At 55.6% G+C, this 14,010-nt stretch overlaps 4 protein-coding genes across 6 annotated transcripts; 2 read left to right on the top strand and 2 right to left on the bottom strand.

Moving 5' to 3' along the window:
- Positions 1-274: 274 nt before the first annotated feature.
- H310_06999 (hypothetical protein) lies at positions 275-8,664 on the top strand. Of its 3 annotated transcripts, XM_008872264.1 has the most exons (5): positions 275-420; positions 473-973; positions 1,032-1,285; positions 1,335-2,148; positions 2,197-8,664. In XM_008872264.1, exons 1-5 carry the CDS (start codon positions 337-339, stop codon positions 8,593-8,595), a joined length of 8,052 nt encoding a protein of 2,683 aa, XP_008870486.1. In that variant the 5' UTR covers positions 275-336; the 3' UTR covers positions 8,596-8,664. The 3 variants fall into 3 exon arrangements, with proteins under 3 accessions (XP_008870486.1, XP_008870487.1, XP_008870488.1); XM_008872265.1 differs by having other exon boundaries at positions 275-973; XM_008872266.1 differs by having other exon boundaries at positions 473-1,285.
- A 128-nt stretch (positions 8,665-8,792) lies between these two features.
- H310_07000 (hypothetical protein) lies at positions 8,793-10,797 on the bottom strand. The gene has a single exon (XM_008872267.1). The coding sequence runs from the start codon at positions 10,704-10,706 to the stop codon at positions 8,934-8,936; it is 1,773 nt and encodes a 590-aa protein (XP_008870489.1). The 5' UTR covers positions 10,707-10,797; the 3' UTR covers positions 8,793-8,933.
- A 1,183-nt stretch (positions 10,798-11,980) lies between these two features.
- Positions 11,981-12,630, top strand: H310_07001 (40S ribosomal protein S27-like protein). Its single transcript, XM_008872268.1, has 4 exons — positions 11,981-12,055; positions 12,120-12,238; positions 12,291-12,467; positions 12,535-12,630. Exons 1-3 carry the CDS (start codon positions 12,053-12,055, stop codon positions 12,415-12,417), a joined length of 249 nt encoding a protein of 82 aa, XP_008870490.1. The 5' UTR covers positions 11,981-12,052; the 3' UTR covers positions 12,418-12,467; positions 12,535-12,630.
- H310_07002 (hypothetical protein) lies at positions 12,548-13,945 on the bottom strand. Its single transcript, XM_008872269.1, has 3 exons — positions 13,122-13,945; positions 12,853-13,068; positions 12,548-12,797 (listed from the first exon to the last, which is right to left on the bottom strand). The coding sequence occupies exons 1-3, from the start codon at positions 13,900-13,902 to the stop codon at positions 12,715-12,717; spliced, it is 1,080 nt and encodes a 359-aa protein (XP_008870491.1). The 5' UTR covers positions 13,903-13,945; the 3' UTR covers positions 12,548-12,714.
- Positions 13,946-14,010: the final 65 nt, after the last annotated feature.

Consider the following 14,010-nt stretch of genomic DNA (forward strand, 5'->3'; position numbering starts at 1 on the left):
TCATTTTTAGTAATACTAGATATCGCAATTGTAATTTTTGGATAAGTGTGCAATTTCCATATAATTCCCAAGCTCTTGCACTAAGTGCATAAGATGTTACAGTAATGCGCCAATTGGACATATATTGTTATGAATGTATGAATACGACCAATGTCGACAAAAAGCGATATACTTCCTGAATTAACGAATATGCCCAAAATCGAAAAGGAAGCCATTTAGTAGTACTAACCGGGATGGGTACTGTGGTGGGAAATTGTTTGATCGTGTGGCCATTGATTTTGGCCGCTTGTCAAGGCTTCCCCAGGTTCCAGCGACGACAGGCACCCCACGTCGAACATGGAGGGCGATAGCAACATCCTCGAGAGGCTGCTGCACGATATATCCCGACGACCATCCGTGCCGACAATCCCAGCTCATATGGTACATGCGCATCGTCCTTGAAACAGTCGTGACCCGTGCCACGGTGGTGTAGGTGTCGGTCGAAGAGAGTTTCAAGGCCACGCCTCAGTTGAAGCGCACGGCCAACTTATTGTTGAGCTCGTCCTTTCATTGCGAGAAGAGTGCAAGCGCCAACCTCATCTTGAAACTCCTGGACACTTTCCTCCAAGCGGACTCGGCCTTTTTTGCAGTCATGGCCGAGCGCATTCTTGCCCAAGTCCAGACTTTCCAGCATTCGTTCGCGTCGGCTCGCGTCCTTGCGATTCGTTTTCTGTCCCGCTTGATTCACCACGACGCTCAAGCATCACGCTCGCACTTGAAAAAGTTGATCCTCGCACAATTCGCAATCCTCGAGTCGACCTCCGACACAGACAACGCTCGACTCAAGCGAGGCGGACAAAAGTCGATTCTGCAGCTGATCAAGAGCGTCCCGATGCTGTTTGACTTATACTTCGACGCAGTCACCGCAACACCGACGGCCGCCGAAAGCTCTTCGTTCCAGACGCGATTCCACTTGGCCAAGTTGTTCATCGACGTACGTGGGACCGTTTATCGATTTGGGACTTCCTGGCTAAGCATGATCACCCTTCTAGACCTTTGCCACGACGCTGTCTGTTGCCCAGCGACTTCGATTGCTTACGAGCTTCACGTTCTGGACACTGGAGGCCAAGCTCCGACCTACCGACGCCCAGTTGCTGTCTTATGCGGCCTTCGTCGCCACCGTGTCAGCTGAGGAGTTTGCGAGTGTGGTGGAACCAGTGCTGGGTCGCCTGCTCAAGCGCTCGCCCGACTCGCTGCTTCAAGCCGTCCGTGTGATGACGCAGCACCTCACCGTGGACCTCGGCCAGTACGTCGCATCTGGTGTTCATCAACGTAACGCGACACCGATGTCGTAGGTATCTCGAGCCTATTTTCGTACCGATCTTCACCGCGAAACTGCGATCGCAAAAGGACGACGTTCGAATGAGCTGCATTGGCCTCGTGGACGCGGTGCTGGCTCGATGTGCCGACATTGGCCATGTCAAAGCGGTCTTGACAGAAGTGCTTGGCGTGCTGGAAGGCAAGCATGGCATCCTGGCTCAATTTTACCAACGCGAAGCTGTATTTACCACTTTGTACAATGCTTCACTGCACGCATCGTCGTGGGACATTGCCGACAGCAAAGAATTGGCGTCGCTTTTGCTTCCCAGTCTAGTCCAAGCGTCTGCAAAAGAGGCCAACGAATCGACGCGGTACATCGGCCTCCAAACCGTCAGCAAATGGCTCGCGATTTTGAACCCCGCGACGCTGCCGGCCAACATCTCGGCCTTTTTCACGGCGGGACTGCAGAACAAGGTCGAGAGCGCCGTTGTCGCCCATGCGAGCGCGTTGCTGACTCTCCGCGAACAACTCAGTGCTGCCCTCGCAAGCGACGCTTCGATCCTCCGCGAATTGGTCCGTCTGGTGGAAAATGCAAACAAAAAACCCAACGTTCTGCACTTGGATGGTGTAATCGCATTGACCGTGCTGGCATCGTTGAATGAAAACCACCGCTCAGCTGTCGAAGCGGTCATCGACGTGCGTTGTGCGGTCGTTCAAGACAGCTTTTTCCCCACGTCTGCGCTGCTCTTGCTCCAAGCGAGCAGCGTGCCTGCATCTGGTGGAGTCAACTCGCCAGAGGTGGCCGTGTTGCAGGTGCTTCCTCAGACCATCACGTCCATTCTCTCTAAAGTAAGCTCTCGTCGAGTCACCGACGTTTCGTCTCATTTGCACATGTAGAACGCGCCGCCGTCGACCCACCGTCTTTTCAACCTCCTCATCACCGGTATCAATCACTCGAGCACAGCCGTGCGTGCGACCTTCCAAGACAAAATGTCAAAGTTCGTCGCGACCGAAACGTGGTCATGCGTGCATTTCCTCGACGCGTTCACACAAGGGCTGTTGGAACTGAACGACCTCAAGATCGTATCCCCGGAAGACAACGTTCCGGACAAGTCGGTCGGCACGTCCATGGCAGGAGTGCTTCGAAAGAACTTGCGTACCATCGTGCCTGAGACGGTGTACGAACGCGACGTCATAGTCGACGTCTTTCCTCGCCTTTTGATCTTGGCCCATCACCCGTTGCTCGTCTTCGGCGCGCACGAAGCCAAGTTCAGCCGCGAGTGGAATTTTATCAAGTTAAGATTTGTGGAAGACGTGGGCGAAGAGATGACCGTGTCCGACGCCGTCGACGACCTTTTTGAATTTGTCCCGGGCCTCAGGGATGCCACGATTGCCGCGATTTCATCCAACTTGTATTCCACCGTCCCCAACACCCGGATTAGTGCCCACCGCGCTGTTGTGACGCTGCTCAACTTTGCCGGGAACGGCCTCGGTGAAAACTTGATCCTCCATGGGCTTCTCAAAGACCAAGTGGCTCGCCGCCTCTGCTTGGAAGACATCACGGCCATCACAAACGAAGACGTGGCCATCTACCACACCCCCGACGACGAGCTGTACGTGGCTAAGAAAGCTGACGACGCTTCCGCGAGCGTCCGCGAACACGGCACAGCCGACGAGCGATGGGAGCAGCAAGTTCGCGCCGAAATTGAACGAAAGCGGGGCTTGGGTGGGAAAGCAGAGAGCAAGAAGAAGCTGACGAAAGAAGAAGTGGAGTTGCTCAACCACCAGAAACAAGTGCGTCAGCGTGTTGGGGCGATCTATACGGTAGTCGATCGCATTGACTCGCTCTTGTCGTTTTTGTCGGCCACGTCTCCCGATGAGATTCAACCTGCTCTCCCGTACTTGATCCAGCCGTGCCTCGCCCTCCTCCGCAACCCGTTGTTGTCCGAACTCGCCCAGTCGAGTCTTCGCAGCATCTGCCGTTGCGTGGTGCCGACGCACGTACGAGTGTTTTCCAACCAACTTGCCAAGGCTTTGGAACTCGCGTATTTGGTGCATGGACGGCCGGACGACTTGAAAACTCTGACGGCGTCCAAGGACTTGTTTGAGCGCTTGATCAAGGCGCTGGTGAACGCCGTGTTTGGCTACGAAATGGATTCAGAAACGGACTTTGACCTGGACGGCGAATACACGCTGTTGCCACCGTCAACGCTGCACCTTGTGTTTCCGATCCTGTCCGTCTTTTTGGAAAAGACGACGTTGTTCAAGCAATTCGTCCTGCCGCTCTTCTCTGTGCATGCGAAGATGATCAAAGAAGAAGACGAGATGGAAGTCGGCGACGTGGCGGCGCAGCGATTGCTGCGCCGATCTATGATTGAGCTCAACCTTTCATGGCTCTCGCGAGTGGAAAACGATGGGTGGATTGCCGCGGCCCAAGTTCTCGCCCAACTCACCGCTGGCGCCCCTCTTTCCGTCGACGAATACGGACCATTGCTGGGCGATACAGGACTTCTCTCGCCCAAGACTCACTCGCGACGTGCGACGCTCCACGCAATTCTGCAGGCAGACGCGGATATCTCGGACGCTCCCGAACCCGCGTTTACCAGCGCCATCTTCATGGCTTGCTTCGACAAGGACGAAGACAATCGTGAAGTGGCGAAACAGATTTGGGCCGCGTTGTCGCTGGAGCTGACTGATGACATCACTGAGCCGTTGCGAAATCTCCTGAGTCACCCGACCGCGTGCATTCGAGAGAGTGCAGGCGCCGCATTGGCGAATGGTCTGAAGCAACATCGTGACTTGATCCGTTCTGTATTGGACCAGGTCAAGACCCAGTTCGTCAACAGCGTGCCGGTTCAGTCGGAAACGAGTCAATTCGATTCGTTCGGTATCCCGATCCTTCGTCGCAACAACGACGTCGTGGTGGAAGCGCAATCGACGGTGCTGTCCCGACTTGGCGTTGGGATCTTGTTTGAGCACTGCGCGCTCGAGAACATTTTGTCCCCTTCAGGCGTTATGGACGTTGTGTCGTTCATCGTCGAGCGCGGTCTGGGCGACCCCCACTCGGATGTACGACACCACATGCGCAAAGCAGGAATCCAAGTGATTGCGACGTACGGCGCGGCCAACATTTCCGGTCTCGTGGCAATCTTGGAAAAGCCGTACGCATCGCCAGGAACGTCACCGCAAGATATCGCGTCGTTCGACCACCAAAAGGAAGGGATCGTGGTGTTTTTGGGATCGTTGGCGAGGCACATGGACAAAACGGATCCGAAGGTCGCGACCATCGTCCAGCGCTTGCTCGACAGTCTCAAAATTCCCTCGGAACCTGTCCAACGCGCGATTGCACTGTGCTTGTCGCCGTTGATTCCAGCGGTGAAGGACCAGAGCACAGACATTCTAGACAACCTGTTGGCCGACGCCACCCAAGGTGAAACGTACGGCGACCGCATGGGCGCTGCATTCGGTGTGTCTGCCGTTGTCAAGGGTCTTGGGATTGCTGCGTTGAAGCAGCACTCTATTATTCCCCGCCTGGAAGACGCAATGAAGAACTCCAACGCCAACTCGCGCCAAGGTGCGCTGACCGTGATCGAGTGTTTGTGCGAACGTCTCGGGTTTTTATTTGAGCCGTACGTGATTGTGATTCTCCCGATCCTGCTCAAGTCGTTTGCCGACACAAACGCGAGTGTCCGAGAAGCCGCGAGTCTGACGTCAAAGGGCATCATGAAGAATCTGTCGGCCCACGGGGTGAAGCTCGTGCTGCCGTCGATTTTGCGAGCTGTCGACGACTCGCAGTGGCGCACCAAACAAGCGGCCATCCAGTTGCTCGGCGCCATGGCCTTCTGCGCCCCCAAGCAACTAGGGTCGTGCTTGCCGCAGATCATTCCCAAATTGACCGAGTCCTTGTCCGATTCGCACCCTCGAGTCAAGGAGGCGGGCCACACGGCCATGCACGACATTGCCCACGTCATTCGAAACCCTGAAGTGTCTTCGATTTCGTCGGTGCTTTTGGCTGGCATTCAAGACCCGAACAAGAAAACGAACGATGCACTGCAGGCCCTGCAGTCGATGGTGTTTGTCCATTCGATCGACGCCCCGTCCATGGCGCTCATCATGCCCATTTTGCAACGTGGTCTCACCGATCGTCTGTCCGACACAAAGAAGAAGGCTGCCTTGATTGTCGGCAACATGTGCTCGATGGTGAACGATGCCAAAGACTTGGTGCCGTACCTCGATACGATTGCGCCTTGCCTCCTCTCGCAGCTGCTGGACCCGATTCCCGAAGTCCGAACGGTGGCGTCGAAAGCGTTGGGGATGCTCGTCAAGGGCCTCGGCCAAAGCCATTTCCCCACACTCGTCCCGTCGTTGCTGAGTGCGATGAAAGCGGAGAGCTCCTCTGTGGAACGGTCTGGATCGGCGCAAGGGCTGTGCGAAGTCCTTGTCGCTCTTGGTCTGGAACAGTTGGACGCATTTGTCAAAGACGAAGTATTCCCCATCGCCCGCCATCCAAAGTCCGCCGTGCGCGAAGGTGTGCTGTGGGTGATTGCGTTTTTACCCCCTGCGCTGGGCCAAGTCTTTTCCAGATATCTTACGCGAGTGCTTCCCATGGTCGTCGCCGGGTTGTCCGACGAAGTTGACAGCGTCCGTGACGTAGCCATGCACGCCGGATCGATTGTTGTGACGGCGCATGCGCTCACCCACACCAAGGACATATTGCCTTCGCTGGAAGCTGGAATCTTCGACGACAACTGGCGCATTCGCCAGAGCTCGATCTCGCTCTTGGGCGACCTCTTGTACCGCATCAGCGGCACCAGTGGGAACAAAGTCGCGTATGCCCACACTGCGGACAGCGACGATGAAGACGATGAAAGCATCAGCAGTGCCGCCGGCGAGCGAGCCATTCTTCGCGTGCTCGGCAAGACCCGTCGTGACATGGTGCTGTCCTTGCTATACATGGTCCGATCCGACGCCACAGCCATCGTGCGCCAAGCGTCGCTGGGTGTGTGGAAGAGTGTGGTCTCCAACACACCCAAGACGCTTCGCTCGATCTTGGAAACGCTCATGAACACGATTGTCGACGCGCTGGCAGGGGACAACCATGAAAAACAAGCTGTCGCTGGTCGCACTCTTGGTGAAATCGTGCGAAAATTGGGCGAACGTGTCCTGCCGGAAGTCGTCCCGATCCTTCGATCCGGCCTCGCGCCCACCAACTCGGACGGGATGCGACAAGGTGTCTGCCTTGGTCTGTCCGAAGTCATTGGGAGTTCGTCCAAAAAGCAGCTGGAAGATTTTGTCGACACCGTCGTCGATGCGCTTGAAGAAGCGTTGTGCGACTTCACTCCCGAAGTGCGCAGCGCCGCCGGCCAAGCGTTCAACGTGTTTCACAAGTGCATGGGCTACCGCTCCATTGACGAAGTCGTCCCGCGTATGCTGAAACGTGTCCAAAATAGTGAGGGTGACGCACAAGTGCGAGCGCTGTCTGGCTTGCAAGAAGTCTTGCGCGTCAAATCTCGCGAAGTGTTGCCGTACTTGATTCCTCGACTTCTCACGACGCCGCTGACACAAGCCCACGTCCGCGCGATTGCCCACATCGCGACTGTAAGTGGCCACGTTATTCATTACCACATCGACCGCATCATGGGCGTCCTCTTCACCGAATATGTCACGTTTGCCGGGAACGACGTGATGCTCAGCGCGATCAAATCGACGCTGCAGGCCGTCGTGCTGAGCGTAGAGGACCAAGGGGTTCAATGGCTGTCGAGCGAAATGTGCAAGTTCTGCGAAAGCGACATTGTTGGCACGCGGTATTTGGCTTGCTGGTTGATCTCTGCATTCTGCGAAGCCACGACGGCCAACTACACGGAGCAAGTGCCGACGTTCATTCGGTACATCCTCCACCGCTTCAACGACGCGGACGCGGCGGTCGTCCAAGCCGCATCGCACTGTTTCAACAGCCTCAACACAACGATCCGCCCCGAAGAACTCGCAAAGCACATTGACTTTATTCGCAACAACCTCAACTCGATGGTGAGCGATGCCCGCCATCGAAAGGGCGGCGTGGGCTCGGGCGAGTTCTTGCTGCCGGGGCTGACCATCCCCAAAGGGTTGGACCCGTTCATGCCTGCGTATCAGTATGCCCTCATGAACGGCACCCCCGAAGCTCGGCAGGGCGCCGCGGCTGGCCTTGGTGAACTTGTGCTGCTCTCCAACGACGTGTGCCTGAAATCCGTCCTGATCAAGCTGACCGGTCCCCTCATTCGTATTGCCGGGGATCGATTCCCGCCGCATGTCAAGTCCGCGATCCTGTCGACGCTCGAGATTCTGCTCGTCAAGGGGGGTGCATCGTTGAAGCCGTTTTTGCCTCAACTGCAAACGACGTTTGTCAAGGCTCTCGTCGACCCCAGCGGAGAAGTCCGCACACGAGGCGGCTTTGCGCTGGCGCAACTGGTCCAGTATTCTCCCCGCGTGGATCCGCTCGTGTCGGAATTACTCGACAAACTGAGCACGACGACCGGCGGTGTCAAGGAAGCCATTTTGAACGCCATATTTTCGACTGTGTCGGTGGGCGGCAGCAAACTGTCTGTCTCGACCCTTCAATCTCTCTACGACGCGCTTCGTGAGAGCTTGGGCAGCGACCAAGACGCGTTGCGCACGGTGGCGTGCCAAACGGTCGGTCAAATTTTCGCCATTTCGGCCGAAGTTGGGGCCGCCCAGTTCTCGGACTTGGTGCTCGACTCTGACAAGCTTTCGACGTGGACGACGAAGCACAGCGCGGCCTTGGTGCTCCAACATGTACTAGCGACTTCCACCATCGAATGGGTCGACGGCTTGATCTGTCCCATTCAAGACCGCCTTATCGTGTTGATCGAAGACGATACGCCCGCGGTTCGCATCGCAGCGCTCGTCGCGACGACATCGGCCTTGACCCGATTCCCCGCCACATTTGGTGCGTTTGTTCCGTCGGTAGTTGCCAGCCTCAGCGAGTCGAACAAGGACATCCTTCGCGCCGCCCTGCGTGTGGTGAAAAAGGTCGCCAAACAATCCCCAGCCACTTCTCGATCGTTCTTGCAGCAGCTCGTCGCTCCCACGTTTACGCACATCAAGAGCCCCAACATTGGCGTCAAATTCGCCGCCGAACGCGCGCTGCTGTACCTGCTCGAAGTCCACTCGCGCCCAGCCACGATCACCGAATTCGCCGCGTCGTCGGACCAAGGCAAGTTGCTCACCGAATACGCGCGCCGTGTCCTGTCCAAGCTCCACGCAAATAGCGACAGCGAAAATGACGCCGCGTCGTAAATTCGGCGATTCGTTTTGTAGTTGCGGCCGTCGGCTAGTTTCATAATAAATGCGTTGATGTGGTTTTCATTTACACGTGCTTTCCGACCGAGTCGCGCGCTGCACATCCCATTGCCCGCAGCTCCAAGAGCTCGGCGGCACCGGGAAATTCCACCGCAACGACACGCCAGCCCATCTCTCCAACGATTGACCTAGCAGGCATCCGTGCAATCCAGTGGCATCGCGGCCAACGCAATGCGTTCGACAAAGTGCCTCGTTGACGAATTGGTGTGTCCAGACGAATAAACATGCACACGTAAATTGATCTCTCTCCACAAACACAATGTGGTGGAGGTGGCTCAGTATGAATCGGGGGCGGCAGTGTCCTGGTCCGATACGACCGATTCGTCGACTTGATGCGCCACAATTCTTGCCACCACGGTGTCCCCCGTGACGTTAATGACAGTCGCTATTCGGTCGACGAGCCAGTTAATCCAAACCAGGAACGAAATCGAGGTAGGGAACGACTCGACTTGGACGGCGGTCCAGATGCTGTACAACGTGATGGGGGCTGAATTCGGGAGCGGTAGTGTCACGACCGACGACACGATGCTCAGCGCGAGGATGTACGGGTAGCTCGCCGGTGCGATCGAAATGTTGGCGATCTTGGCGATAAACACCATGGACATGGGGAGGTACAGCGCACACCCGTCCTTGTTTAGCGGCGCGCCCAAGATGACAGTGAATCGAGCGACGGACGAGCTGACTTGCTGCGTGTTTTCCACACACCGCAGCGTGAATGGAATTGTCGCCGCCGACGACGAACTGCTAAACGCAAACAATTGCGCTGGCAAAATCGACGACAGATACGCGTACGGGTTGATTTTGGTCGTGACGAACAAGAACAGCGGCAAGACCAGCCCTGAATAGATGGCGATCGCCGACACGTACGCGACGATAAAGTACACGCACGGCAGGAGGAAGCTATCTTTCGCAGTCGCTTGGCCTTCCGCAAACGCACCGGCCACCAACGTGCACAACGGAATCGGAGACATGACGAGGAGCCACTCGGCAAAGAGTTCACACACAAAGTTCACTTGGCGGAGCAGATCCATCACGTGGTGTGTCCCAGTCGAGTTTTGGCGGTAGTTTTTGCACACGGCGGCTCCGAAGATGACGGCAAACATGGCGATGCTCAGGATGTTGGTCGACACCATGGCGCGGACAACGTTGTCCGGGATAATGTCGTTGCTCAGGACAAGCAGCGCCTGGCCAACTTTGGTCGACGGAATCGAGTTGGGATTCGGGTTCTTCGAAAACACGTTGTTGGTGTCTTTCATCACAAACAGGGACGACGACATGTTCGCCCCATTCGGCTTACTCTCGCACGTCACGACGCCCGAAGCAGACGCCGTGATGAAGTTCATGTTGCCTGGACCACAACGGAGCGATGCCAACCCAGGCGTGATGTCGGTCTTGAATTCCAGGGGCGTGAACTTGCTTTGAAACGCAAGGGCCATCGCGAGCCCAACGCACGCAGCAAACAACTTCGTCAGAAGAAAGTACCCCAGCACACGCCACGCAATGCGACGGCCTTTGCCGATACGTAGGATCTCGGCAATGCCGAGCGACATGGACGCAAACACCATCGGGACCACGATACAAAACACCGCTCGCAAGTAGAGCCCTCCGAGGAGTCCAATCCAATGCGCCATCGTCGGGGAAATCGTTCCATCTTCCATGTAGCTGCCCCAATTGACGAGAACTGCGCCGATTGCGATGCCTGCCATGACTCCCCACGACATTCGCATGTTGGCGCGGCTATATGCTGCAATGCTCATGTGCTTACTCCCGACAGCGTACGCCGCCTGGCCAATCGACACAAATTTGTCGGGGACTTGCTTTGGAGGAATTTGATGAGGTTGGTGCGACTGGGGCGCCTGGTGGTGGTGCCGCTGGTGGTGGGGGAAGTGGTACATGGGCGATTCGTCGCGCGTATCGAACTTCTTCGCTGTTTTCCTTGTAAAGTCATGGCTGAGCTCGGTGTAGTTGGTGCTCGTGGGCTGGCCCGGCGACTCGGCAGGCGGAAGGTCGCCGCTGAACAGGATGATCTTGGGCCGCGACGATGCCATCTCGTAACGAGGAAGAACTGGTTGTGGCGGGGCAGTACACTCGCAGCGGGCGGTAGCTGATCCGCCCCATTACTACAGAGGCCCTCTGCCAATGACAGCTTCTCCATTCGTACCATCTGGCCAACGGAAGCGGTGGGAGCCCCACTTCGGCCAATGCACACCCATGACTCACCGTGACCTGCACCGCGACTTCCGAGCTCAACTGGAGCACGCCTCGGTGACCTGCACCCCCTTCTGCCGCTGCTCGCTCGCACATAGGTCGCGGACATGTTCCTCCGCATTCTCTGTCTCTCCCTGGATGAACCAAGATGCAGCAACGTTTGCAATGGTGACTTGTTGTGTGGTGAGCCATTCATTATTACACTGTACCTTACCACGGGGGGAAGCCATGAATTTCGCTCATATTAGCGGTGTCTCGGTTGCAGGAACTACCTTCGTTTGACGAAAGGAAATGACATCGACGACATGCGAGGCTTGGATGCGCACTCTCGTCCGGCTGCGCTTGTTTGCGCACACGGCTCCCCGGCGGTCGAGAATGACCCTGCTAGGCAGAGCGAATGACGACAAGTTGTATTATCTAGACGATTATCCGTCCTGGTGAAATTCCCACATTGCCAGGATATTGCTCGAATTTCGAGGAGAAACAGGATCGCCCGACCTCTACCAACGAATTATATCCCAACAACGGTTGGAGGGCTCAGTGCTGCTCGTTGGCAAGTAGTGCACGTTATCCTGTCGGCAGCTCGTACTGCCTTCGCATGCTTGATTGGTACTTGTTGCTAGTAGGTAGGTTGCTCGTGACGGTGCGTGGAGCTGGTCGGATTTGCATGATGTTGTGGGCTCAAATTACCACGAGGTCCAACAGAACGGATTGTTCGGACAAGCACGCGACAGTGAAGGTTGCGTCGAGTTGGAGTGGACGGTCGAGAGCGATTCACTCGTCGGGCTGTTCGCCTGGGAGCATGCATGGAGACCCGTCCCAGCAACCACGTCGATTTTGAAATCCATTTTGATCGCGAGGCATATTCCAAACTCCACACTTGATGACTGAACAGCACCACTTGGGTTTTTACCAAATTGTGAAACTTGCCAGAAAAACGGTGAAAAATGGGGGGAAATATTGAAAAAATGTATGAAATTTTGGCTACCGCGCTGTCGTTTTGACGAATTTTGCGAGTTATTTTGCACAAAATGTCAACTTGGACAGTTCTCAGCCAGCCAACGCGGAAAATCGGGAATCGTCCGGATAAGGTTTGGATGGCAAAAATTGAATGGTGTTGGAGGGCGCCGGTGTTAAAAGCATTAAGCATTCGTCTTCTTCCAGTGTGCCGCTCTAGTTGAAAACTATGGTAAGTCCATCATGTAGACGCTCTCGACGACGATGATCCAGCCTCATTCGAACGCTGGATCTAGCCTCGTGATCTTCTCCACCCCTCTGCCACCGAAGAGCGCAGCAAGCACAAGCTTAAGCGTTTGGTACAATCCCCCAACTCGTTCTTCATGGACGTGAAGTGCCCCGGTTGCTTCAACATGTACGCCCTTGAGATGAGCCGAGCGATATCGTGCTTATTTCTCCGTCTTTAGCACTACCGTCTTCAGCCACGCCCAAACCGTTGTGTTGTGCGGCAGCTGCAGCGTCATGCTTTGCCAACCCACCGGCGGCAAGGCTCGTTTGACCGAAGGTTGCTCGTTCCGCAAGAAGACCGATTAAATGTAGTTCTGGAGTAAAAGGCCCGTCCTGTTGCGATCTGTCACGACGACGTACGTTTGTCTTGCTATTGCGGCGACTTATGCAGGATCGCGCCCCCTTACGACAACGTGTGTATAGGTGAAATGCCGACTTTGGACTTCTCAACTGTTCTCTCGTGGAGTCAGCCTCGAGGGGGTTTAGTTTAAACATTTGGAATAAAGGAGACGATCTGGATCCATTGTGTATTAGAATGGCCACGCCGCTCTCAACTTCACAAGCACGCGGCTCCCGCGACGGCCACCGACGGTGGTCGCAACTCTAGGAGCTGTGCATGTAATGGTACATTTGATCTTGCAGCCGGATCGTGGTGGCCGACGAAATGGCCGTGCCATCAAGAATTACTGGGAAGCGTCAAGCTGTCAGGAGTATTCGGTTGGATACATGAGGCTGGCGTACCTTCCATCTCGATGTCGTAGCTGAATTTGTTGTTGGCCGTAAAGTGTAAATTCCCGTAGATCGCTTGCGAGCTGTTAACCGCGATGGGCTGCTTGAGCAAAAGGCGGCACTGGTACCAATGGGTCCCTGTGTCCCACGGTCCCGTCGAGAGCACAACGGTGGCATTCGTCCCGATGAAATCGACCGTGAACCAGCACGCGAGGCCATGCATGATGGCTAAGTCCCCTCCGTCCGTGAGAGAATGTAACCACAGAGAGCCATGGACGAACCTGTTTTGTTGCACTCGAAGCGAAACGGGATGTCGAAGGTGTGGAATTCGTCCTCCGTGATCGAGCGAAAATCAAGCACGCGCTCGACCGGTGCCGACGCCATCAGAATCGACGGTGAAAAGTACCCCACGATGGGCTGCGAAAAGTGGTTCTCCATTGCTTCATCCACCAAGCAGTTGAGGTCGAGGCCGTAGAAGTTTTGCTGCCGCCAGAACGACACCTTGGCCATTTGTTCTTGGTAAATACTGTCGTCTGTGAATGGGCACACAAACATGGTTCCCGTCGACGGGAACATGAGACCGCCGGGCTTCATCCACTTCGTCCGACCGAGTACATAGGTCTCAAGCATGCGCTCATGTACGAGGAAGAACCCCATCGGTTCAGAGATCACGATGTCCACCTTTTCCGGCAACTTCACGTCCTCCATCTTTCCCTTGATCACGACGATCTTGTTCGCCATACCGTTGTGGTCCATGAGCTTACGCGCGCATTCTGCCATCGCGCTCAGCTCCACAGCGTACACACGCTTCGCGCCAGCTTTGATTGCAAAGTACGCGAGGATTCCCGACCCTGTACCAACGTCCAGCACGACTTTGCCGTTGAAATCCGAAGCGTTTTGAAGCATTGCGCGCTCGTACGTGCTAGTCCGCACGTGGTCTTGCAGCATGTTCTGCTGATGCAAAAGCATGCCGTAGTACTGGGAGAAGGGATTGTCGTCGACTTCGTTCTTCGCCAGACCTGCGGCATTACCCGCGGCAGATACGCCATGAGGCTTGGGCATACTTGGCCCCTCGTTTCCAACGCTTGATGCGTCTCGAATTTCGACCCAATCTCGTGACAATATGACACCTTTAAAATAAACTCGAATTTTTCACCAATTTTTCACATA

This window comes from Aphanomyces invadans, assembly GCF_000520115.1.
Source record: "Aphanomyces invadans strain NJM9701 unplaced genomic scaffold supercont1.13, whole genome shotgun sequence".
NCBI lineage: Eukaryota > Oomycota > Saprolegniomycetes > Saprolegniales > Verrucalvaceae > Aphanomyces > Aphanomyces invadans.

What these genes read in the sequence shown, in the direction of transcription:
- H310_06999 (XM_008872264.1), top strand. Translation starts at nt 337, where the DNA reads ATGGAGGGCGATAGCAACATCCTCGAGAGGCTGCTGCACGATATATCC. An exon ending in TGGCCAAGTTGTTCATCGAC is followed by an intron (nt 974 to 1,031) that starts GTACGTGGGACC and finishes TCACCCTTCTAG; the next exon opens with ACCTTTGCCACGACGCTGTC. An exon ending in TCACGTCCATTCTCTCTAAA is followed by an intron (nt 2,149 to 2,196) that starts GTAAGCTCTCGT and finishes TTGCACATGTAG; the next exon opens with AACGCGCCGCCGTCGACCCA.
- H310_07002 (XM_008872269.1), bottom strand. Translation starts at nt 13,902, where the DNA reads ATGCCCAAGCCTCATGGCGTATCTGCCGCGGGTAATGCCGCAGGTCTG. An exon ending in CTTCGAGTGCAACAAAACAG is followed by an intron (nt 13,069 to 13,121) that starts GTTCGTCCATGG and finishes GAGGGGACTTAG; the next exon opens with CCATCATGCATGGCCTCGCG. An exon ending in CTACGACATCGAGATGGAAG is followed by an intron (nt 12,798 to 12,852) that starts GTACGCCAGCCT and finishes GACGCTTCCCAG; the next exon opens with TAATTCTTGATGGCACGGCC.
- H310_07001 (XM_008872268.1), top strand. An exon ending in TGCCCCGGTTGCTTCAACAT is followed by an intron (nt 12,239 to 12,290) that starts GTACGCCCTTGA and finishes CTCCGTCTTTAG; the next exon opens with CACTACCGTCTTCAGCCACG.
- H310_07000 (XM_008872267.1), bottom strand. Translation starts at nt 10,706, where the DNA reads ATGGCATCGTCGCGGCCCAAGATCATCCTGTTCAGCGGCGACCTTCCG.